At 38.0% G+C, this 24,440-nt stretch overlaps 2 protein-coding genes across 2 annotated transcripts; both read right to left on the bottom strand.

Annotated features, from left to right (window-relative positions):
* Positions 1-8,001: 8,001 nt before the first annotated feature.
* On the bottom strand, positions 8,002-8,676 carry LOC144432025 (uncharacterized). The gene has a single exon (XM_078120032.1). It carries the CDS (start codon positions 8,674-8,676, stop codon positions 8,002-8,004), a length of 675 nt encoding a protein of 224 aa, XP_077976158.1.
* A 248-nt stretch (positions 8,677-8,924) lies between these two features.
* Positions 8,925-14,830, bottom strand: LOC120341396 (uncharacterized). Its single transcript, XM_078120031.1, has 8 exons — positions 14,754-14,830; positions 13,431-13,504; positions 13,335-13,350; positions 11,538-11,858; positions 10,860-10,964; positions 10,519-10,620; positions 9,345-9,571; positions 8,925-9,005 (listed from the first exon to the last, which is right to left on the bottom strand). The coding sequence occupies exons 1-8, from the start codon at positions 14,803-14,805 to the stop codon at positions 8,925-8,927; spliced, it is 978 nt and encodes a 325-aa protein (XP_077976157.1). The 5' UTR covers positions 14,806-14,830.
* Between the last annotated feature and the right edge of the window lie 9,610 nt (positions 14,831-24,440).

The following is a 24,440-nucleotide window of genomic DNA, read 5'->3' as shown; positions in this document are numbered from 1 at the left end:
CTGCTACCCTATAAATTACGGGTGTGCAACCTTTTATACAGAAGGGCCAGATAATATATAACACCTTGGTGAAACCGTGGGTCGCACCTTTATTTAACTTGGACTTTCTAGTAGTTGCAACAAAAAAAAATGTGTTATTGATCGTTTGACATGCGTTGTTCGCTTCGCAAAAGACAACTGTTAGGGGATAGTGAAGTCACAGGCATAGATAATAAACTGGACTCAGACATAAGCTTCGCAACGCAAAGGGATTTGAATTACTAAACTAAAAACTTGTTTTGCAGGTTGCAAACCATTTCAAATTAGCCCTTCTTCGCGGGCCGCACATATTTTAAAGATGGGCCGCATTTGGCCCGCGGGCCGCAGATTGCTCATCCCCACTGTAGTTTTTCATAACCGAATTTGGCTAATTCGTCGGCGCATGTTTCCGTACCTTAGATTTACTTTGGGTCAACATATCTATTCACTACATTTTAAGTTGCACAACTAATGGGGTTGTACGCTGACTGAGAAAATATTTTCGTATTTCATTTTCAATAAACTGTAACAGCTTTCAATACCATATTGCTTTTAGATGCGAATTCAAACTCTAAGCAATAGCGGCATAGAGTCGATTCATGGATGGACTTGGCGACACCAGAGAAGCTAAATGGGTGAATTTTTTGTACCAGGCCTTTACTCGCCTCATAAATCTTGAGGACTTGTATTAGAAGCACCTGCTAGTTGAGAAAAAGAATCTTTTCGGTTAGGCATTATACACAAATTATGAGACAATAGTCAATTTGAGGTAAAGTGCAATGTCAATTCCATGCCCAACTGATTCCATGCCCTACATTGACTGGTAACCTGACGAGATGCTATGTTTCGCCATATGATTAAGCGGTCTTATCGGCTCTTCAACGGGATGAATATGTAATTCTATCCTAAAATGAACCTGCAGCCCGAAAGGGCTCAATAAAAGCAGTGACTGATACATAATGATCTACTTTATTACGAAATACCGGAATCTTTTGGTTCGGCATTGCCCAATTTATTACACCCTGGGTTTTGTTTATTTTGGCCAAGTGGTTACAAATTTCGACCATTGTCAGAAGGTTAAGGATTTCAAAATGTGGGCGGAAGAAAATACCGTTGCCAGATTTGTATAAAATATGACAATAAACTTGCATGCAAACTTAAATGCATTCGACTTTTTCTTGTACTCACAGACTTACTAAGCACTTAAAAAAGCTGCTATGCCTGTCTAATATCTGCATACTGTAAACTCGGTATATATATACATATTGGTATTTATTTAAAACAAGTAATTGTTCTGGAACAAAGCAAGTAATATCACCACGAAAATATCCCAAGTGTTCTGCATAATAGTTGAAAATGAAATACAATGAAAATAGAAGCAATTTAACTGAAAAAAAAAACGCTGATATTCTGATACAAAATCTCAATTAACATCTGAAATTGCTGCTCAGTGTTTACCTCACTGAAATCAGAATTTTTTTTACAGCTTTTATGACATGTAAGCTTTAATATTGCAAATTTGACACAAACGTTCAAATATTGACAAAAAAGCCAAGGCGAAGAGTTGAGCCACAAGAACTGTGAAATGAGATCAACCGTATATATCAGGATATAAGTGACAAGCATACTTTTGCAAAAGGAGAGTAGACGTTCATAACTTAATAAAATCGAACAATGGATTGTTAAACACATGCAGTTTTTAATAGAATGTAGGCTTCCAGACTATATTGTGACTCAAACGTTCATTATACATTGACAAAGCAAAGGCCATGCAAAGGGTCGAGTCACAAAAACTGTAAAATACGAGAAGGGATATAATAGAATACATAACTAGTGAATATAAAAAAAAGTATACTTGGAGTAGGCCTTCATAAGTTGAATAAAATCAAGACAATAGATTGCTATACAAATTAACTAGGGATATTACTATATTGTGCATTGTAAAAGATTGCATAGGAAATTAGTTAACAAGAGAAGTGTCAAATCATAGAGTAGTAAGAGCTCACTATGTATAGAATTACTATATTCTGGGAAGGGAAGAGCCAGGGGTTGGTTAGTATTGCGAATTACAGTCTCTCGTCGTGTTATGAGTCCAGATTGCAAATGCTAATTAATTTATCGTTTCAGACGCGTGGACTTTGACGTATTTCACACCCTTGAAAAATCTCAACCATAGTTCGTACAGTGTACCCAATAAAACAGAACTCAGGTCAATTGGAACATATTCTAGAAATCTAGAGAGAACATAACTTATGTGCAAACGTCCCAGATTACTGAAAATTTTGGGTACAATCATATATTATATACAGTTTAAGTGTTAAATAAATTTTCTTCATTTTCGTTGACGTAATTGAAAAATTATGGATTACTAGGGCTGGGAATTTCAGGAAAAACACTCACGATCAAGAATGATCAGAATCTTTATCATTGGGTAAAGTAATGGAGAGACCAATTTTAAATATAAAATGCGATGCAATATTTTGCACAAAAACCCTAAACAAGAAAGTTGCTTTAGGTTTTCCAGCGTACAGTGACACACCCCAAACACACCACCGTAAAAACAATATGTAATTGTTAATTTGTATATACGGTACGTGACCTGTTATTCAATTTATATTTCATGGCGGGTTAATTAGACGCAGACTATGAGACAAAATACAGTTTGATGTGTGAAGTGCATTGTCAAATCTGAAACTAATAACTGGCTATTCTCATACCCGACATAGACTGGTAACCGGACAATAGGTCGTGTGCGTCTCAGCTCCATATTGGTACACATACTTCTGGAGCGCCTACAACCATGCCTGTCTAATATCCAAAACCTGCATTTATTAATGTACTTGGTATAATATATTGATATTCAATTAGAACAAGAAAAAAATTATTTTGACTCATATTCATCACTATCAAAATATTCTCAGATTTCTAAAATGAAATAGAAGAACTTGAACCTTACTGCGATATATATATATCAGTAATTACACTGCTGAGTACCCACAGTTTTCCTGTTAAAGATTTCATAATGCGATTGAGAAAATTGTGTAAACTCAATGGGAAATTGACAAAGCAAAAGCACACGAAAAAGGATCGATCCTCAATACACAAGAATTACCTCATGAATGTACTCGTACTCAATGTGCTCATGTGAATCAGCATAAGTTTGTATTAGGCTGTGCTTTGGATAATTGCTTTAATTAGTCAGCAGCCGACCAATAAATAGTACGATTTCTTAGGCATGGGTGTGCGACTTGCGGCCCTCATAGAAAAAGTGTGCGGCCCGTGCGTTCTGTTACAAAACGGTATTGACAGCAACCAGTAATGCTAACCGGTTCGCTGATCTCATAAAATTCCATGAGACGGTTCTATAGAACCGGTGCGAACCGGCTGAATCTTACCACTGAGTAGATGGATAATTTTTTTACAAATGCACAAGTTTGAGTTTGGGGTTGATAAGTTACAGGAGTATTCGAATTCCAAAGTTCAGTTCAGGTCGTTTCACAGATGACACCGTCTAAGAAAAAGGTGGGTGAATAATTGAAAATTCCTTGAAACGCGTCTTCTGGGTCTTTAGTTACCCCGAAAGCAATATTTGTGTACAAAACATCGGAACATGGATAATTCGGAAGCTGAAGCGAACTAACTTCTTTCTAACAAGAAAAAGACTTTCAATTATGTTGATGTTTAATCCATAACAAAGCAATGTTAACGACAAGCGAACAGAAAACAGAATGACAAGTTATCGTAAGAAAAGCACGTAAGTAATCATGCGTGACAAAAACATAAACAAAACAATTGTGACTCATAACGGCTATTATTAGTTAAGTGGTTCGCCACACTACCCCCCCAGACGGAATGAGTTATAAAAATCTAGTGGGTTTACGAGTTTTTCTACCAAATTTGGTTCTGTAATCATAACCGGTTGTAGGTTCGGATGAACGATCGTCTGTAGAACGCTGATTGTTCGTTGTTGTTTTAGGGATTGGAGGACGTCCTCTTGGTTTAGGAATGGATACAGAAACAGGATGGTCGAGATCAAGATGAGCTGGCTTTAACCTGTCAACAGAAATAGTTTCGCTTCGGTTTCCAATCTGTACTTTGAAAGTTTTATTCCCATGTTGCAAAACTTCGAATGGTCCTTCATAAGGTCTCTGTAAAGGAGATCGGTGTGCGTCACGACGAATAAACACGAACTTGGCTTGATTGAGTGCGGCTGGCATTCTTGCTCTGAAAGGACCATGGTGCGACGTAGGAATTGGAGCCAATGATCCTACTCTTTCTCTGAGAAGCCGAAGATTTGTGGTCGGGCAGCTATTGTCTTTAGAGTCTGATATGAAATCACCGGGGACAGTGAGGGGAGCGCCATAAACAAGCTCAGCTGACGATGCCGTAAGATCTTCTTTCGGAGCTGTGCGGATTCCCAATAAAACCCATGGAAGCACGTCCAACCAGTTTGTATCATTGAGTCGTGCCTTGATGGCAGATTTCATTGTTCGATGAAAACGTTCTACCAAACCATTTGCCTGTGGGTGGTAGGCTGTAGTGTGATGAATTTTTGTTCCCAATAATTCGGCAAAGGCAGACCAAAGGCCTGAAATGAACTGTGATCCTCGGTCAGAAGAAATGTGAAGTGGAACACCAAAACGGGCAACCCAATTTGACAGGAAAGCTCGGGCACAAGACATAGTTGATATGTCTTTGAGGGGAATGGCTTCTGGCCACCTTGTGAAACGATCTACTATTGTAAGAAGGTAATTGTATCCTTGTGATGGTGGTAAAGGACCAACTAAGTCAATGTTGATATGGTCAAAACGTTTGTCTGGCATTTTGAAATCTTCTAAAGGGGCCCGTATATGACGATTTATTTTAGACTTTTGGCATTCCAGGCATGTTTTGGCCCATTGTCCAATTTGTTTGGAGAGACCATGCCACACAAATTTTTGTGAGATCAGTTTGCGAGTGGTACGTATGCCTGGATGCGAGAGCCCGTGAACCGCATCAAAAATTTTTCTGCGCCAGCTGGCAGGCACTATAGGTCGTGGTCTACCCGTAGATACGTCACACAGCAATGTAAATTTGCCGTTGCAAAAAGGGACATCTTCGACACGAAGACCGGTGATAGCAGTGCGGTAAGCCTGTGTATCCTTGTCGTTTAGTTGATCTGTGGCCATAATTTCATAATCGATGCCGTCATTGATGTCGTTGATGACCGCGCGCGACAGGGCGTCGGCGACAGTATTATCCTTACCGGAAATATGTTTTATATCTGTTGTGTATTCAGATATGAAATTGAGGTGACGCTGTTGTCGCGCTGACCATGGCTCAGAGACTTTTGACATAGCAAAAGTGAGGGGTTTGTGATCTGTAAAAATCGTGAAGGTTCGTGCTTCGAGAAAATAACGAAAATGTCGTATTCCTAAGTAAACGGCCAAAAGTTCCTTGTCGAATGCACTGTATTTCGTCTCGGGTTTGCGTAGCTGTCTACTATAAAATGCAATTGGCTTCCAAGATCCATTTAACTTTTGCTCGAGAACACCTCCTAAGGCAACGTCCGAAGCGTCGACTGTGAGGGCAGTTGGTGCGTTTGGTTGTGGATGTGTAAGCATAACTGCATTTGCCAGTGCTTTCTTAGTTTTTTCAAATGCACATATCATACTGTCAGTCCATTCGGGCAAAACCTTCGACTTCTTGGGCAGGCCGGAAAGTGCTGCGAATAGTGGTTGCATTATTTGGGCAGCTTTGGGCAAAAACCGATGATAGAAATTAACCATGCCAAGAAACTCTTGAAGGCCTTTTACAGATGAAGGGCGAGGGAAATTAGTTATCGCCTTCACTTTATTGGGGAGAGGAAAAGCACCCTCTTTTGTAACAGTATGTCCCAGGAACTCTAATTCGCTTAAACCGAATTTACATTTGGCAGGATTGATAACCATACCGTGGCTTTTTAGCCTTTGGAAAAGATTTCGCAAGTCCTTTTTGTGTTGATCTTTAGACGTACTGGCGATAAGGATGTCGTCAAGATAGACAAATACGAAAGGCAAACCTCGACAGATGGTATCCATTAAACGCTGGAACACCTGGGCGGCGTTTTTAAGCCCAAACGGCATGCGGAGAAATTCAAATAGGCCAAATGGTGTGATAATGGCAGTTTTGGGGATATCTTGTTTAGGGCCCGACCGATACTGCCTTTTTGAACCGATACCGATACTGCTAGTTTTCCAAAACTAGGCCGATAAGCCGATAACGATACCGATGTTTCTTCACATATATTTGTGGCAGCATTTCTGTTCTGAAATACTTCTCAGTCTTTAGGGCGTAGCGAGGTTCAATGGTTTCTATTAGCCTGCGGAATCCATCATCTTGCACTATTGCAAATGGCCTGTTGTCAGTGGCTATCATCTCCATTATTATTTTATCAAGTGATTTCGTTCTTGCGTCATTTCCATGCCATTTATTAAATTTATCCAATATGTGTTCCCATGAAGGTTGCCGATTAAACTGGGAAGCTTCAGCTGGCCTTTTTCGCGTTAACTGCGTCTACGAAATCTCATCATACTTGCTCTTGTGTTTCGATCTGAGATGACTCCACAAATTACTGGTGTTTTTCTTTTTGGAATCGGCGGAACCTTGACTTAACAATGATGAGCATATTTTACAAAGTACACCATCACTGTGGCATACAAAGTATTCCCATACTTTGCTCTTACCGCTAGAACCAGCCATCTATAACATACCAATACAAGAAGTTAAATAATACCTTCAACGACTAAAGCGCAAGGGAAATCAAGCGCCGTGTAAACTACGCGAAAATTCTCTATCTAGCGTATATTATTTGACACAAATAAGCCGTTCACGTGTTCTATTGCTTCGATTTGTAAGCCACCACGCTGCTAACTTGCTTGCAAAGTGTGAAATCCCGTGTCGCAATCGTCCGTGAAACCGCTTTTGATAAGAGAGAAATAGAAATAGTGAAGAAAAAGAGTTTCACGCAGAACCGCTCTCGAATTAAACAAGCGATAAAACTGCTTTCCCGGCGCAATTTTGACACTTTGGCAGTCACGTGATTAGCCGATAACTATCGGTAAAATTAGCCGATACCGATAGTTCAAAATTTGTGAAAAACAAGGCCGATATATCGGCCGGCCGATATATCGGTCGGGCCCTAATCTTGTTCATGAATAGGTATTTGATGATAACCGCGAACAAGATCCACTTTAGAGAAAATTGTCCTTCCCGCAAGACGGGCCGTAAAATCTTGTATGTTTGGGACTGGGTAGCGGTCAGGCACGGTCATATCATTGAGACGTCTGTAGTCTCCACATGGGCGCCACCCGCCGTCCTGTTTAGGTACGATGTGAAGCGCAGACGCCCAGGGGCTATTTGAGGGTCGGATGATTCCGAGTTCAATCATGTTATCAAACTCTGCCTTTGCCGCGGCTAGCTTATCGGGGTGCAATCTTCGAGCCTTTGCGTGCACCGGGGGGCCTTCTGTAACAATATGATGCTTTACCCCGTGTGCAGTGGTCGGGTTGCTGAATGTGGGGCGCGTTAAATCAGGAAATTCGTTCAGAATTTTGGCAAAATCGTTTTCGGCTACGTAGTGAAGGCAAGGCGGGGTGCCAGTAATCGTTCTGGTTGGAATACAAGCGTATGTGCTTGCCTCGATAAGTCGTTTGCCCCTGATGTCAACCAAAAGTCCGTGAGAGCGCAAAAAATCTCCCCCGATAATTGCCCGTGAAACATTGGCTAATGTGAATCTCCAGGTAAAATTTCTACCGCATATAGTCAAAGGCACTTTTCGTGTGCCATATGTCGTAATTGAGGTGCCATTAGCTGCCAAAAGTGCTTGTCCTGGTCGCCCGTAACGACGGTCATGACCGGTGGCAGGCAGCACGCTGACTTGTGCACCCGTATCAACTAAAAAACTGCGTCCAGAGTTTTTGTCTGTGACGTAATAAAGGTTTGAATCGCCGACCGCCAAGGAGGTTACTGACGGTCGGCTATGGCGTTTTCCGAAACCACAAAAGAACATGGCGGGCGACATTTTTTGGCTTTCTTGCCGAATTTCCTGTGATAAAAACACATTTCAGACAAAACATGAGATGGTTTGAACGAACTGGTTTTTTGTACAGCGTTTGTCACCTCATAGCCTTTTGCAGTTAAAATATCATCTGCTTTCTTTGCCAGCTTCCGAAAATCGTCGCCCGTGGTTGTTAAAATGTCTGTAAGTTGAGACCGGACGTCTGGTGGCAGATGACTGACGAACAAATAGCGAAATAAGAAATCAGGTGTCTTACCTACTGGATACAATGCAAGCATGTTGTCCATAAGTTCCGTTGCCGTTCCATCCCCTAGTCCAGGCATTGAACAAAGGCGCGCAGCTCGTTCAGGATCCGTCAGCGAACATTTAGTAGTGAGCTTCTCTTTGAGATCTTGGTACTTGTTCGTTTCCGGCGGGTTATTGAGAACATTAAGAATGCTGGCAGCGGTATTTTCATCCAGAGCGGCAACCACGTAGTGGTATTTTGTTTCATCTGTTGTGATATTTCGAACAGCGAACTGCGCTTCGACTTGGTGGAACCAAACGGCAGGATTTTTAGTCCAGAAAATCGGCAGCTTTAATGATACCGCTGTTAGGCCTGCTTTGTTGTCTTCACTCATATTCTTCGTTATGTGCGTATTCTTTTCTCAAAAGTATGCTTTTGAGGTCGGGGTCACCATTTGAAGCGAACTAACTTCTTTCTAACAAGAAAAAGACTTTCAATTATGTTGATGTTTAATCCATAACAAAGCAATGTTAACGACAAGCGAACAGAAAACAGAATGACAAGTTATCGTAAGAAAAGCACGTAAGTAATCATGCGTGACAAAAACATAAACAAAACAATTGTGACTCATAACGGCTATTATTAGTTAAGTGGTTCGCCACAAAGCCACATTTCTTGAGGTGGATCGATGGATTCGTCAGATGATAACCAAAGGACATTATTCTGTTAAAGCAAATTACGCATTTTTACATAATATAATATAAGCTTCAAAGTAAATATATTACTGATGCATACCTAAAAGCAATATATAGTTTTATCTTGGTTACATTCATAAATCGCCACTATCGTAAATCATTGTGGCATTTTTCATCTGAATATTCCACCAGTGAATCAATAACCGTATATTCTGCGAGATTGGAATTATTCTAAACTCTAAGGACAAGCAAGGAACAAGGACAAGCAAGCAAACTCATCAAAAACTATTAGTATACTATACTACTATTGTATACCATTTGCGGTTTTAAGGCCTTAAATGAAACATATTGTGTATATTTGTCTTACCACATAGTCATAGGTGAGACCAGTCCAAAGAGTTACCCATGTCCACCCACTAGGAATCTTTGAGCGCACACAATCTAGAAACATGTTGCAGTGGGTGAGGTCATATATATTCGCCAGTGTGTCAAATGTTTTCTCACAAAGAGATTCTGCATCGCTGAACGTGACGTTCTGTACATCAAACACGACGATGTAATATCGTTTCGAATGATAAGTGACGTCACAGATTTCTGAAAATAAAAATGTTAGAGTTTTAGGTGTTTAGAATCGGACGCTCTCAGTGGGAATGGATATACCAAAAAAGTTGGGTAAATAGTATTTAATTTTTATTTATTCGGAAGTTGCCACATTTAGAGAACGATGTAGCTCCAGATATAGTCAGCCTAAAAGCTCGGTTGATACAGTTTCCCGAAAACATATATTAACGCCAGTATTCGTATTTGAAATTTAGATGTTTTGGTATGGAGCACGTAAAGTTATGAAAATATTTGTTAAGAATTATTGCTCAGAAATCTGTGACTTGTCGTGGAGAATTTTGACAAATTGCTACGTCGAACCAACCTACTTTAATGGTTAAGTCTATAGTAGTATACACACTACGTACAATTTATAAAAAAAAAACTTATTTGGGTCGAGTCAAAAATGATAGTTAAGTCCTTCTGTCTATGGACCTTTCCTTGTTTACTTCGTGACATTGGCCAATCAGCAAAATACAAACTGTGACGTAACAATGCCCTTTTCGCATCCGCTCAGACACTTTCTCACTCAGACAGATTTTCAGGCGTGGTCGTTTTACCTCGTTTTTGCGTTTTCGAACTCTATTCGTTAGTTTTCACTTGTGTTTCGGGAATTTAAATAAAAATCAGATAATTCAATGACCACTCTGTCCTCCTAGAAGTTTTAATTTAATTGCAGTATTAAAAAATTAGTGTAGGAATAGCTGTGATACCCTAGGCTAAAATTCTTCACTGATATTTGTAAAAAACAGATTGTTGTATGCGATGAGTCATAATAATGGTTTGAAACACATGCCCAATTTTACAGGCGCCAACTCGCAAAACCACTCTTAAAATAAGGCCCGAAAATTTTGCAATGGTAAAGTATAGGAAAAATTTTTTGGGGCTCAAAGGTCGGGGAAAGGTCCATTTCTATTTGTCTGTCATCAAAATGAAATTACTTGGTTCGTTTGTTGCATCTTGGGTTGTCGCCTCTGTCTTGGTCGAATCTGTCACAACATTGGTTGTAGCTACGTCTTGCTCGTCAGTAATCATCCTGGCCTCTGCAATAGAATTATGTTTGTTTTATATATTTTTCAAACCCTTGTTTTATGTATTAGATGTAAAGTAATAATGGTATTTGTTAAATGTTAAAGGGTAAATGTTCCCTTACAGTACAAAGAAAAATACTATTTTGCAATGCCGAAAAAGTCTGAAATATTTATGTTAGTTGTCAAACATAACTGTCAGCTTTCTCTCTTTCAACATTTCTGTTGTTTATAGAATTAAAAAATGAAATTACTTGGTTCAGTTGTGGCATCCTGGGTTGTTGCATCTGCCCTAGTTGAGTCTGTAGTTACAAAATCGGTTGTAGTTCTCTCTTGCTCGCCAGTTATTATCTTAGTCTCTGCAATAGATTTTTGTTTGTTTTATATATTTATCTAGCCCTTGTTTCATGTAGGCTATTAGATGTAAAGTAATAATGGTATTTGTGTAAATTCATATAATATTCTTAATGAGTATTTTTCAAGGTGGTAGATAAATATTCCTGCAATACAATGAAACATACCAAAACTTTTGGAATGTTTTTTTTTATTGTTATGCAATTTCAAAGTTTTTTTTTTGTTAGTACTGCAGTCGGAATTATCAGAGGGCGCGGAACGGATTTTAGGGGTTGGAATTAAGTACTACATCTATTGTACTTTTTTAGACTGTTGATTCGAAACAAAATTATTTAAATAAGTACAAAACAGAAATCTCACTATTTCGAGAGAATACATAGCTTCGGAGAAGAGGCGTGCTTGCATAACAATGAATTCAACCGATTTAAATCGTGAACCCAAGGGGTTGCGCGGAATTTAAATATATTGAAAGGGGTCGCGATCCTAAAAGTTTGGAGTTTAGAGTTATTGTGGCGTGAAACTGTCCTACATTTCTCCATCTTTTAGTTGGCGGGACAAAAAATTTCAGTATTTGTCACCTGTGCCCTGATCTTTCAATGGTGTCGTAGAATCAAATGTAGAGGGCGCTATAGAGGTCACGGATCTGGTGTCAAATTCAGTCATTACGTCATCCATTGTGTATTCAGTGACGTCATCAGTAGTTGGCAAAGCGACTGTAGTTGCTACATTTTCTTTGCTAGTGTCGACAGCATCATCAGTTGTTGAAGTTATGTCGGAATTGGTGATTTTGGTTGAGTGGATTTGGCCGTTAACATTGATCTGAGTTGAGATGGTGATTTCGGCATCTGGATTTTTCATCAAAACCGATTCAAGTTTTTTCGACAGTTTGTCTCTCAGCTCTGAAATAGGAAGATAAGGATATGATTCTTCAACGAATTCATTTTGTGAGATTCAATAACTTTCAGTTTCATAAAGCCTTGTTCAGAGTGATAATGCGAAGACTAAATATACTAAGAGTGCTTCCGCATATGAAATTCAGATTCTGACGCCGACACCTAGGGACCGTTCTTGCCAAAGGTTTCGCGCCGGTCGCATCTGCAATCGTCCATACAGTGCTGTGGAGTCCGAGTATAGGTATTTTCAAATACCCGGATTCGGAGTCGAAATTCCCGTCGGAATAGAAAATTGCAAACTTTCAATGGTCATAAAAAAAATTTAAAACATCATACTAAGACATCCTACTTTTTAGCAAGCGTTCTTAACAGTCTTTTGAAGAAGGCTTACATACGCAATGCAGCGTATTCGATATCAAAACTGAATTTTTAGGAGCTAGAGTCAAAATCAATTGAAACCAGGTGTCGATTTTCTCCAGATCGGAGTCAGAGTCAATCGTAAATTTTTTCTGATTCTGTAGCGTGGTCCATAGAGGCAAAACACAATCGCGTGAGTAAACCGCGTGACTTCAGCAGTTATTATTATTATTTTCGTTCTATTCTATGACTGGAAATTATAATAAGGCGATGATCTACGGTCGCTCGGTCAGTTAGCAGTCCTAACTAATGAATTACTCAATCCTTTGGGAAGAATTTCGCTTTGTATTTGCTAAGTATTGCTATTATTACTTATCGATCTTAAGATCGGTAAGTATGTTGATAGGTATTTGTCTGTTTGTATGTTTGTCTGTTAGATGAACGCGATATCTCACGAACGCGTGGTTGAATCTGCTCCAAATTTTGCATGTGCATGCATCTTACCTCGGATCAGAAGCCTATAGATTTTGGGTTAATTATGTCGTATAATTAGCGAGTTATTAACTAATTACCTATCTAAGATCGATAAGTCTTCGGTCTCCGACCGATATTCTCGTTTGTCAGTTGTTTATTATTACTTGAATACTTATTCATGCGCATATTATAAACTAACTAATCTGCGAAAGTGTGAGTTTGGAACTCGTGCAAACCACTAGACAAGGATTGATTAAAGATTGAAGAAATAACGTAAATATTTTATGCATAGCGAGGGGAGGAATGAAGCGTTCCAAAATAGACGAAGAAATTTTAGACAAAAGGTCAGGAGCCACTGATTTATTGTTACACCCGTAGTATGTGTACCCGGTTAGGGTTAGGGAATGGTGTTATATCGATTTTCTTTGTTTTAGTTCTATTACGAGTTCGGGGACTGTCTGTTTTAGCCAAGTGAATATACCTCCTGCCCACAGGTTTCAGTCCTTCTACACAACTTGATGTAAAGTAGGAGAACAAAATTAGTTATCCTCCATATTCGTGCACACACTTCTGGAGCGCCGATTCATTATATCTATTAATTGAGTTACTATACCATATTCTCTCAGACTTCTAAATTAACCAGTTACTCACCTTCCTCACTTGATGCCTGTAAAATAAAATGAAACATATTTTAGTTTTTGGAAACGGTTAACAATAAAATGATCACGCGTCCGGGACGTGACTCACCGTAATTGTCGCTTGCTCGTCACAGGACTCACTGACTGACTCAGATCCGAGTTGAATGTTCATGGAGATATCGACTGTGAAATATAATTGGAACTTTTAATCATTAATGAACCGAAGTTAAATAAAGTATTTACTAGCGCATGATGCTTCACCATAATTTTTTGTGATTTTAATGTCTCTTTTCGTTTCAGTAGTTCTCATAAATTTTCTAATAGATGAGTCTTTTTAATGAACCATAGCTGAATTATTCCATGTGCTACCGGAATTCAATATGCTTCAGTATCTCTTGGGACTTGAGTAGTCGCCTTAATTTTGCTCAGAGATGAGTCTCATCTACTTATAAGTGAGTGCACGTAACCTTGTTTTCATCAAATTCACATCAATTTGCGTCAGATATACATTAATTCTGAAGTACCTGTAATATGACACTATCTAGAATTTTCCTCTAGTCCAAAGCTATGAAGTTGCAAAAATGTCCTACAATACCCCCGACTTCGGTTTACAAAACAAAAACTCTAAAGTGGTCAAATTTTGACTCTGACTACATGGAATTCAATCTCTATGGTTTTGCGATAAAACGCCGTGTTGGATGGATGCCCCTAAAAAAAGGTCGGGAGACACTGATTTATTGTTACTCCCGTAGTGTGTGTACCAGGTTAGGGTTAGGCCATAATTTTATTCCGATTTTCCTTATTTTAGTTCTTATACGAGTTCGGGGACTGTGTGTGTTAGCCAAGTGAATATACCCCATGCTTATAGGTTTCAGACCCTTTACACACGGCTCGTCTGAGGGTTAGATCACTGAGTCGATCACTGAGCTAAGATAAATAGTTAGGTAGACGAGTTATTTTATTTATATCAAGACTTTGATAAATTGTGACTTCTGTCAAATCGATGTCTCTTGCCTCCCCTTCACTGATAAAAGTATTTTTCAATCCATATACCGTATTTCAATTTTCTTTCGAAAAATAACACTAGGGCTTATTCTAGGGAATGTCTCTTATTTTCATTTATCAAAAACAAAATTACAAAGTGGACAACTACGAGATTTCCAAATATAAAAAATATGACAACCGATATCCATTTACCTATAAATACAACGTTACCTCAGGTAATTTAACCTTTTCATCCCTCCCATGTTTTAGGTTAATCATTTAAAACGTATGAGATGGATTTCTTGCTATCGACTAGGTCTTGTTTTAAATGGTGGTCTTATATTAAAATCATTTTAAAATTTAGAATAGGTTTTGTTTTCGAGAAAACACCGAATCTCGCTTAAATTCAACGAAAATCCAAGAAACCAAATATAAAAAAAAATTTCACCTGCAAATGCGCCTCCCAGGCAGACAAGCCGAATGAAGGTTGATGAAAACATTGTAGGCTTCGACGTATCCCAATCCTCGCTTACGAAATATTAAAATGGGAAAATGAGAGCATGTACTATAACTAATAGCATGAACTTTTTTCATTTTTGTTATAATTTTAGATTTTTATTATATTGCATGCACATGCAACCAATGCACATTCAACCAAGATTGGGCTGCATGCATACAGGTGAGTCATCTTTGGCCCGACTGTTCTAACTGTTATTAATTCTAATACGTGATGCACATTATTTTGATCAAAAACTCGGAATGGGAATCCGGAGGAAGTTGCATTACTCTTTCCAGCGGAAAGTCATCGAACCAATGACGCACCCAAATCATATTTTTTCAGAATATTATCCATGATCAAGAATGATCAGAATCTTTATCAGTGGGAAAAGTGTAGGAGAGACCAATTTATAATATAAAATGCGATGCGATGGCGGGTTAATTAGGACAGAACTAGGATTTGTACACAGACTATGAGACAAAATATAGTTTGATGTGAAGTGCATTGTCAAATCTGAAACTAATAACTGGCTATTCCCATACCCGACATAGACTGGTAACCGGACAATAGGTCGTGTGCGTCTTAGCGACTTTCATCTCTCATGAGAAGGCTATGTAAAAAAATGGCGACTGATACATAATGATCCACTGTATTACGAAAGGACCGGTATCTTCGGGTTCGGCTTTTCGCAATTTATTACACTCTGGGTTTCGTTTGTTTTGGTCAAGTGGTTACAAATTTCGGCGCTCCAGAAGTATGTGTACCAATATGGATGTATGTAATTATGTTCGCCGATTTTACACCAAGTTGGGCAGGGGGTACATTCACTTAGCTAACACAGCCAGTCCCCAAACTCGTATTAAAACTAAAATAAGGAAAATCGGAATAAAATTATGGCCTAACTCTAACTTGGTACACATACTACAGGAGTACCCAAATTACGACCATTATTAGAAGGTTATGGATTCAAAAATGCGCGCGGAAGACAATACCGTTCTCTGATTTGTATAAAACTGCTATGCCTGTCTAATATTTGCATACTGTATTTAATTAATGCACTCGGTATATATTGTTATTGGTATTTAAAACAAGTTATCATTCTGGGACAAAACAAGTAATGTTACTACGAAAATATCCCTAGTGTCCTGCAGAATAGTTGAAAATGAAATACAATGAAAATAGAAGCAATTTAACTGAAAAAAAAAACGTCAAAAAATCTCAACCATAGTTCGTACAGGGTGACCAATAAAACAGAACTCGGGTCAATTGGAACATATTCTAGAAATCAAGAGAGAACATAACATTTGTGCAAACATCCTAGATTATTACTGAAAATTTTGGGTAGAATCATATATACAGTAAAAGTGTTAAATGAATTTTCTTTATTCAATATCAGCCGCGATATTGGTTTAAAGCAGACTATAAATAAAGCGAAGAGAGTCAAGTCTTTTTGGAGCAAAGTTCTTCAAGAATTATATTTCGAACACACGCATTGTCGATGTATAAAAATAAGTTTAAATTGGGCTTTATTTTGGGTACTTCCGAAGTATGTGAACCATGATAGGTTAGATGTTAGATCAAGTTCAGTAGATTGCAGAATATGTAAAAGTCGGTCAATGGATAAGTGGACAGCATATGTTCGAAATAGGGTTTACTTTGAATAGTTGATTTAAATATAGTCCGCAGTCGACCAATATTGCGATTAGCCATGGTAAGTGTTTTTGGGTAAGTAATGCAGCATGGGCAACAGTCGGTTAATGAACAAGTGTACAGCATAAGTTTGAAATAGGGTTTACTTTGAATGCTTGCTTTAAATATAGTCTAATGGTAACCAATATTAAATCGGGAGTATCGGTCGGAGACCGAAGACTTATCGATCGAAACTGCGGTTTCGATTCATGACTCTATAGTGACACCGCGTGTCCCATCACTAATTTATTAATAACTCGCTAATTATACGACATAATTCATCCAAAATCAATAGGCTTCTGGTCCGAGATATGATGAATGCACATGCAAAATTTGGCCAAATTTAACCACGCCTCCGTGAGATATCGCGTGCATCTAACAGACAAATACCTATCAACATACTTATCGATCTTTAGATCGGTTAATGTCAGGTTAAATTTGCTCGACGATAGTTGAACAATTATTTACAAATGCGCATGTTCAACAGTATAACATAAAGTTCAGTTCAGTTCTTTTTCACAGATGGCACCGTGTAATTTGGTAGAGGATGGATGGTTGAAAAGCCCTTGATGATGCGATTCTGGATCTTTATTGACCTCAACAGCATAATTGTACTGAAATACGTTAGTAGCAACTCGTGTGTACGAACCATCGGGCCACGTTCTACTATGCCTCCAGGCCTTATTATTTGGTAGATCTACAAGTTCACCAGATGGCGACAAGAGTTGATTATTCTGTTAAAATATTTTAAGCATTTTAAATTGTTTTTACATAATATAAGTCCGTTTACAAACTGCAACTTAGTGATAGCTTACTACTGCAGACAACCACTGATTTTCTAACGGCTAAATCCATTTTTGTTTCATACATGGACACAAGTTCTGTAAATATGTGCCGTTCGCTACTATCATAAATCATTGAGGAATGTCTAATCAGAATAATCCCATTTTTGCTACTCCCGAAGTATGTGAACCAAGATGGCGGACACCGGGACGTAGTATGTGTACCAGGTTTGGGTTAGGCCATAATTTTATTCCAATTTTCTTTATTTTAGTTCTATTACGAGTTCGGGGACTATCTTAGTGACTTCAGTAGTATTTGTACCTGGAATTATGGCCTAACCCTAACCTGGTACACATACTACGTTCCGGTGTCCGCCATCTTGGTTCACATACTTCGGGAGTACCCCCCAATTTTCCATTAGAAAGAGAAATAAAAAGCACTTTGAAAAATAGCATTTCGTGCTGAACAATAGAAAATATGTCACTCAAATGTGGTGAAAAAACAACAAAAACACTTTACACTATTCTATTACAGTAAAATCGCACACACTAAACCTCGTTATTTTATCAATTCGCTACAGCCATTTTTTGTCGTCATGGCGTGAGCCGGTTTGTCAACAACTGAGTTATGCTGTCAGTTTTGTTTTGATTGTTTGCAGGATTGTCAGATTGGTACGGTTAGTATAGTAATTTGGTTAGATAGTCAAAGTTTTCTTCCAGTTTTTTTTGTTGAAACATGAAAGAACTCGAAATTGAAGAAAAAAACGAGAAGCAAAACTGTGAGCATATATAATATTATATCTTTTCCCCCGGTTTTGTACTTTAAGCTTTGGTTTAAATCTATTGCGTGAAACGATATTTTACTTACTCCATAGGTGAGACCAATCCAAGCAGAGACCAATTCCGACCTAATGGGAATCTTCGAGCGTAAACAATTTGTCAACAGTTTGTACTGGTCGAGGTAATAAATATCGGCGAGATGATTGTTCTCCCCACATAGAGATACAGCATCCCTGAACGTGACATTCCTTACACTGTACACAATGATGTAATAAAATTTCGAATCGTAAGTGACGTCACAGAATTCTGAAAATAAAAATATGCAGAATTATAAGTATTTGGAGTCGTATTGTCTCAATGGGAATAAATATTATAAAACGTTTTGATCTATAGTGTTTAGTTCATATGCATTTATAATGCATGAACGAATCTAACGCAAAACATGAACAACTTAACGCTAGTTTGATACTTTTACATTTTGTTTGTTGTAATTTTTTTTAGTCGTGAATTGTTCCTATGAAATCCCGGGATTGCGGCGAAAATATTAACTTATTGCTACCCCAAATCAACTGAATTTATTGTAGTCCGTATTGGATATAAGTGGGTGTAAGTGGTATGATAAGATAACGCAAGATTCATCAACGAAATATTGTCTTTGGGCCAAGTCAAAGGGAAATGTATTATTATAGCTTAGTCTGCCTCTCTGTGTTTGTCTGTTGGTTCACCTGTCTGTCTGTCAAATACAAAATGAAATTACTTGGTCCAGTTGTGGCATCCTGGGAATCTGTAGTCGCAACATCACTAGTAGTTTTCTCTTGATCATCAGTTATCATCTCAGTCTCTACAAAAATAGGTTTGTTTTATATATTTGTCGGATCGCTGTTCCATTTATCAGATGTAAAGTAAAATGGTATTTGTGTAAATTGTTATACGGTTGATCTGTATTTTTTCAAGGCAGTACATGCAATAAAAGGAAAAATACCATTCTGTAATGTCGAAAAATTCTGAAATATTTATTTATATTGTTAAAAATAACTGCCAGGTTTCTCTCTTCAGTATTTCTGTTATCTACAGAAATAAAAAATGAAATTACTTGGTTCAGTTGTGGCATCCTGGGTTGTTGCTTCTTCTTTGGTCGAATCTGTCGCAACATTGGTTGTCGTCTCGTCAGTTATCATTTCTGTCTCTGCAAAGAAAATATATTTGTTTTATATATTTTTCTAACCCCTGTTCCACGAATTAGATGTAAAACAATCGTGGTATTTGTGTAAATCCATATATGACTAGTGAGTTATTTCAAGGAGGTGCATAACTGTTTCCCTATAGCAGGGGTCAACAAATGGTGGTTCGCGACGCAAATTTGCGACGCACGAGACCTTCCACGCTGGGTCGCAAAACTATTTAAACTTGCTATAAATGATAAGAATAGGTTTGTTTTATATATTTATCTGTTTCCTTGTTCAATTTATTAGATGTAAAGTAATAATGGTAGTTGTGTAAATACATATATGGTTAATGAGTATTTTTTCAAGGTTGCCTTACAGTACAAAGTAAAATACCATTCTGCAATGCCGAAAAGTTCTGAAATATTTGTTTATATTGGTAAAAATAGCTGCCAAGTTTCTCTCTTTCAATACTTCTGTTATCTACAGACTTAAAAAATGAAATTACTCGGTTCGGTTGTTGCATCTTGAGTTGTCTTCTTTGTCTCGATAGAATCTGTAGTCACAATATCGGTTGTAGTTTCTCCTTGCTGCTCAGTAATCATCACAGTCTCTACAAAATAATCATGTTTGTTTTTTAAATTCATATAAATCTTGTTTCATATATTAGATGTAAAGTAATCGTGGTATTTGGATAAATTCTTGTTGCCAACCTCATTGGGTGATGTTTAATTTTTCATGGCAGGATATAAATGTTCCCGTATAATACAAGAAGAAAATATTATTTTGTAACGCCAGAAAACTGAAATATTTATTTATTTTGTTATGACATTCTGGAGTATTATTCTTTTTGTTAGAACTGCAGTCGGGGACATGAGCATATTTACCCAATACAGCACACATTTGAGAATCGAAGTTGCAAACGGTACGTCTTCGTTAGGAAACAATTTGCCTTTTCAGAAAAGCATATGTTTCAAGGGTGCTCCCGAAGTATGTGCACCAAGATGGCGCACAACCTGAACATAGTATGTGTACCAGGTTAATGTTCATGTTGTGCGCCATCTTGGTGCACCTATTTCCGGAGCGTCTTTTTAAGTACGGAGCAACCCGTAATCAAGAGTCGAAAAATTGTTTTGGATTAGTTTAGAATTGGAGTCGCGTGTAACTCTTCTACAACTGAGTTGACGGAATCAAAAAATTTTCAGTATTCATCACCTGTGCTCTGACCCTTCAATCGTGTCGTAGACTCAAATGTAGAGGGCGCTATAGAGGTAACGGATCTGGCGTCAAACTCAGTAATTACATCATCCATTGTGTATTCAGTGACGTCACCAGTGGTTGGCAAAGCAACTGTAGTTTCTACATTTTCCTTGCTGGTGTCGATGACTTCATTTGTTGTGGAAGTTACGTCGGAATTGGTGATTTTCGTTGAGTGAATTCGGCCGTTAACATTGATCTGAGTTGAGATGGTGATTTCGGCATCTGGATTTTTCATCAAAACTGATTCAAGTTTTTTCGTCAGTTTGTCTCTCAGCTCTGAAATAAGAAGATAAGACTCGACAATGAGCAATTCAGGTGAGAGATTCAGTAGCTCCTTAACAGTGGCAGCTTGTCTAAAGCTTTGTTAGGAGAGATGATACGCAGACACCTCATATACTAATCATGCTTCGGCATATGAAATTTAAATTATGCGACCAACACCGAGAGACCGTTTTTGTCAAAGGGTTCGCGCCGGTCGCGTCTGCGATCGTCCACACAGTGCCGTGGAGTCGAGGTTTAACATGTTTGCACTGAATTCGGAGTCATATTTTTAAATACCCTGGATTCAGAATAGAAATTTCCCGTCGGAGTCAAAATTCCAGACTTTTAAGGCAAAACTGCATACTAAGATATTCTGCATAGCAATAATTTTACTAAGCGTTTTTAACAGTATGTTGAAGAAGGCTTGCATGCGCCCAAGTTTTTTTTTGTTATTGAAATTCGATTTTTTTTTCGTAGTTGGAAGCTGGAGTCGGAGTCAAAATTAATTGAAAGTCAGGGTTGATCGTAAATTTTTTCCGACTTCACAGCACTGGTCCACGCAGACAAAACACAAATCTTACACTTCGTTGTTTGGATGGCGGTACACGTGAGTAACCGCGTGACTTCGGCAGTTATTATTATTTTATTCGTTTTATTCTATGACTGGAAATGTTAATAAGGCGATGAGCTACGGTCGCTCGGTCAGTTAGCAGCCCTAACTAATTAAATACTCAATTCTTTCGCTTTAGTTAGTGACACGTTCATTCCCCAGAGTGGAATTTTGTCCTTCTCGGGGGAGAATTTCGCTTTGTATTTGCTAAGTATTGCTACTATTTGTCAGTTGTTTATTATTACTTGAATACTTTTTCATGCGCACATTATAAACTAACTAAACTGCAAAAATGTGAGTGTGGAACTCGTGCTTAACACTAGCTAGGTGTCGATTAAAGATTAAAGAAATAACGTAAATATTTTATGCATAGCGAGGGAGGAATAAAGCGTTCTAAAATAGACGAAGGAATTTTAGACAAAAGGTCAGGAGCCATTGATTTATTGTTACATCCGTAGTATGTGTACCCGGTTAGGGTTAGGGCATGGTGTTATATCGATTTTCTTTATTGTTGTTCTATTACAAGTTCGGGGACTGTCTGTTTTAGCCAAGTGAATATACCCCCTAACCATAGTAATCAGTCCCTTTATTCAACTTGATGTAAAGTAGGAGAACAAAATTAGTTACATCCATATTCGTACACACACTTCTGGAGCGCCGATTCATTATATCCATTAATTTAGTTACTATACCATATTTTCTCAGATTTCTAAATTAACCAGTTACTCACCGTCCTCACTTGATGCCTGTAAAATAAAATGAAACAGATTTTAGTTTTTGAAAAGGGTTAACAATAAAACAATCACGCGTTCGGGACGTGACTCACCGTAATTGTCGCTTGTTCGTCACAGGACTCACTGACTGACTCAGATCCGAGTTGAATGTTCATGGAGATATCGACTGTGAAATATAATTGGAACTTTTAATCATTAATGAACCGGCGTTATATAAAGTATTTACTAGCGCGTGATGCTCCACCATAATTCTTTGTGGTTTCAATGTCTCTTTGCGTTTCAGTAGTTCTCATAAATTTACTAATAGTTGAGTCTTTTTAATGAACCAAAGCTGAATTATTCCATGTGCTACCGGAATTCAATATGCTTCAGTATCTCTTGGAACTTGAGTAGTCGCCTTAATTTTGCTCAGAGATGAGTCTCATCTACTTTCAAGTGAGTGCACGTAACCTTGTTTTCATCAAATTCACCTCAAATTTCACATCAATTTGCGTCAGATATACATTAATTCTGAAGTACCTGTAATATGACACTATCTAGAATTTTCCTCTAGTCCAAAGCTATGAAGTTGCAAAAATGTCCTACAATACCCCCGACTTAGGTTTACAAAACAAAAACTCTAAAGTGGTCAAATTTTGACTTTGACTACATGGAATTCAATCTCTATGGTTTTGCTATAAAACGCCGTGTTAGATGGATGCCTCTAAAAAAAGGTCGGGAGACACTGATTTATTGTTACTCCCGTAGTGTGTGTACCAGGTTAGGGTTAGGCCATAATTTTATTCCGATTTTCCTTCTTTCAGTCCTATTACGAGTTCGGGGACTGTGTGTGTTAGTTAAGTGAATATACCCCCTGCCCATAGGTTTCAGTCCCTTCACACACGGCTCATCTGAGGGTTAGATCACTGAGTCGATCACTGAGCTAAGATAATTAGTTAGGTAGACGAGTTATTTTATTTATATCAAGACTTTGATAAATTGTGACTCGGTCAAATCGATGTTTCTTACCTCCCCATCACTGACAATAGTATTTTTCAATTCATATACCGTATTTCAATTTTCTTTCGAAAAATAGAACTAGGGCTTATATTAGGGGATGTCTCTTATTTTCATTCATCAAAAACAAAATTATAAAGTGGAACACTACGAGATTTTCAAATATAAAAAATATGACAACCAGTGTTAACTCTAAGCAAATTATGAGTGCGAAAGTGCTTCGCAGTCGGAAAAAAAAGTGCGAAAGTGCTTTTGCCGATTTTAACAAGTTAGGTGCCCTAGCTTTTCGTATAACCCATTTAAAACCGCATAGATACTCGAAAAAGCGCTCCTCCGGTTAATATTATGAATTAAAGAGAAGCCTTTTCGTTAACCGAGTTCCCTTTAAGCGAATTCATGTTTAATTAATACAAGGGAATTCATCGGCAACGAAATGACATCTGCTAACACCTGCCGCGGACAAAACTTTCCTGCAATGTATCACGGTGTCAGTTGCTTACTCGCGTAAACAGCAAAGACTTTCACATTTGTTACTCCTTCCATCTAACAGACACGAGGCAGGCTGGAAACCATAGTAGTTACAGGGTGGATCGTTTGTACAAATCCCCTGCAAAATAATCCCCCCCAAATATAAATAGCAATCAACTAATTAGGGTTAGGTGCGCTGGAAATTCAACTTTTCGATTTATCCCTAAACCTAATCTGATAATTATTAATTTGTGATTTTGAACCAATTTGAAAGTCGCCACCCGCTGTTTTAAAAGATAGGATAGGTTAACCTACGTTCCCTCCGAAATATTAGGCAGGATACTCCCCTGTTTTAGGAGATAGGTTGACCTACTTTCCTTTCAAACTTTTTTCTCCGAAGTATTACACAAGATCACTTTGAAAATCCTCCGTTTCGTGAGCTAGCGTAACCTAATTTCTCATTTACATTTATATTATACTATTTCAGAGCTTACCCAAAGACAAGTAATTTTTAAATGTCGACATGCCTTGGTTGGCGTGTGAGTCAGTTTAAATCGGGCAGAAAACATCATATATTGGCAAAATGTTTAGTAATGTCATGTACTTTCAGCATTCATAAATAGCACTCTTTGTAATGCTGCTGACCTAGTATCAAATATTCGCATCACAACGCCACTTGCGCGAGGTTTCCATATATTTCAATTACACTAATAGGAACGATGACACCAGAGTTTTCTTTTGCGAAGGTACACTAAATATAACGAGGGTGATTCTTGAGAAAAACATGAATATAAAAAATAAACGAATGATATGATAGTGGATCCCAAATAATTTTGAGAGTGTATCGAAATACCAATTCATTTGATAAATAATTTTTATTAGACCACATGAAC

Source organism: Styela clava, chromosome 14 (assembly GCF_964204865.1).
Source record: "Styela clava chromosome 14, kaStyClav1.hap1.2, whole genome shotgun sequence".
Lineage (NCBI taxonomy): Eukaryota > Metazoa > Chordata > Ascidiacea > Stolidobranchia > Styelidae > Styela > Styela clava.
This window is presented reverse-complemented; position numbering and strand designations above follow the sequence as displayed.

Bases quoted from the DNA above. Each gene is read 5' to 3' on its own strand.
- LOC120341396 (XM_078120031.1), bottom strand. From the start codon at position 14,805: ATGTTTTCATCAACCTTCATTCGGCTTGTCTGCCTGGGAGGCGCATTT. The intron at 13,505-14,753 runs GTGAAATTTTTT...TATATTTCACAG, and splicing joins CCTGGGAGGCGCATTTGCAG to TCGATATCTCCATGAACATT. The intron at 10,965-11,537 runs GTGACAAATACT...AATCTATTGCAG, and splicing joins ATTGAAAGATCAGGGCACAG to AGACTAAGATAATAACTGGC.
- LOC144432025 (XM_078120032.1), bottom strand. From the start codon at position 8,676: ATGAGTGAAGACAACAAAGCAGGCCTAACAGCGGTATCATTAAAGCTG.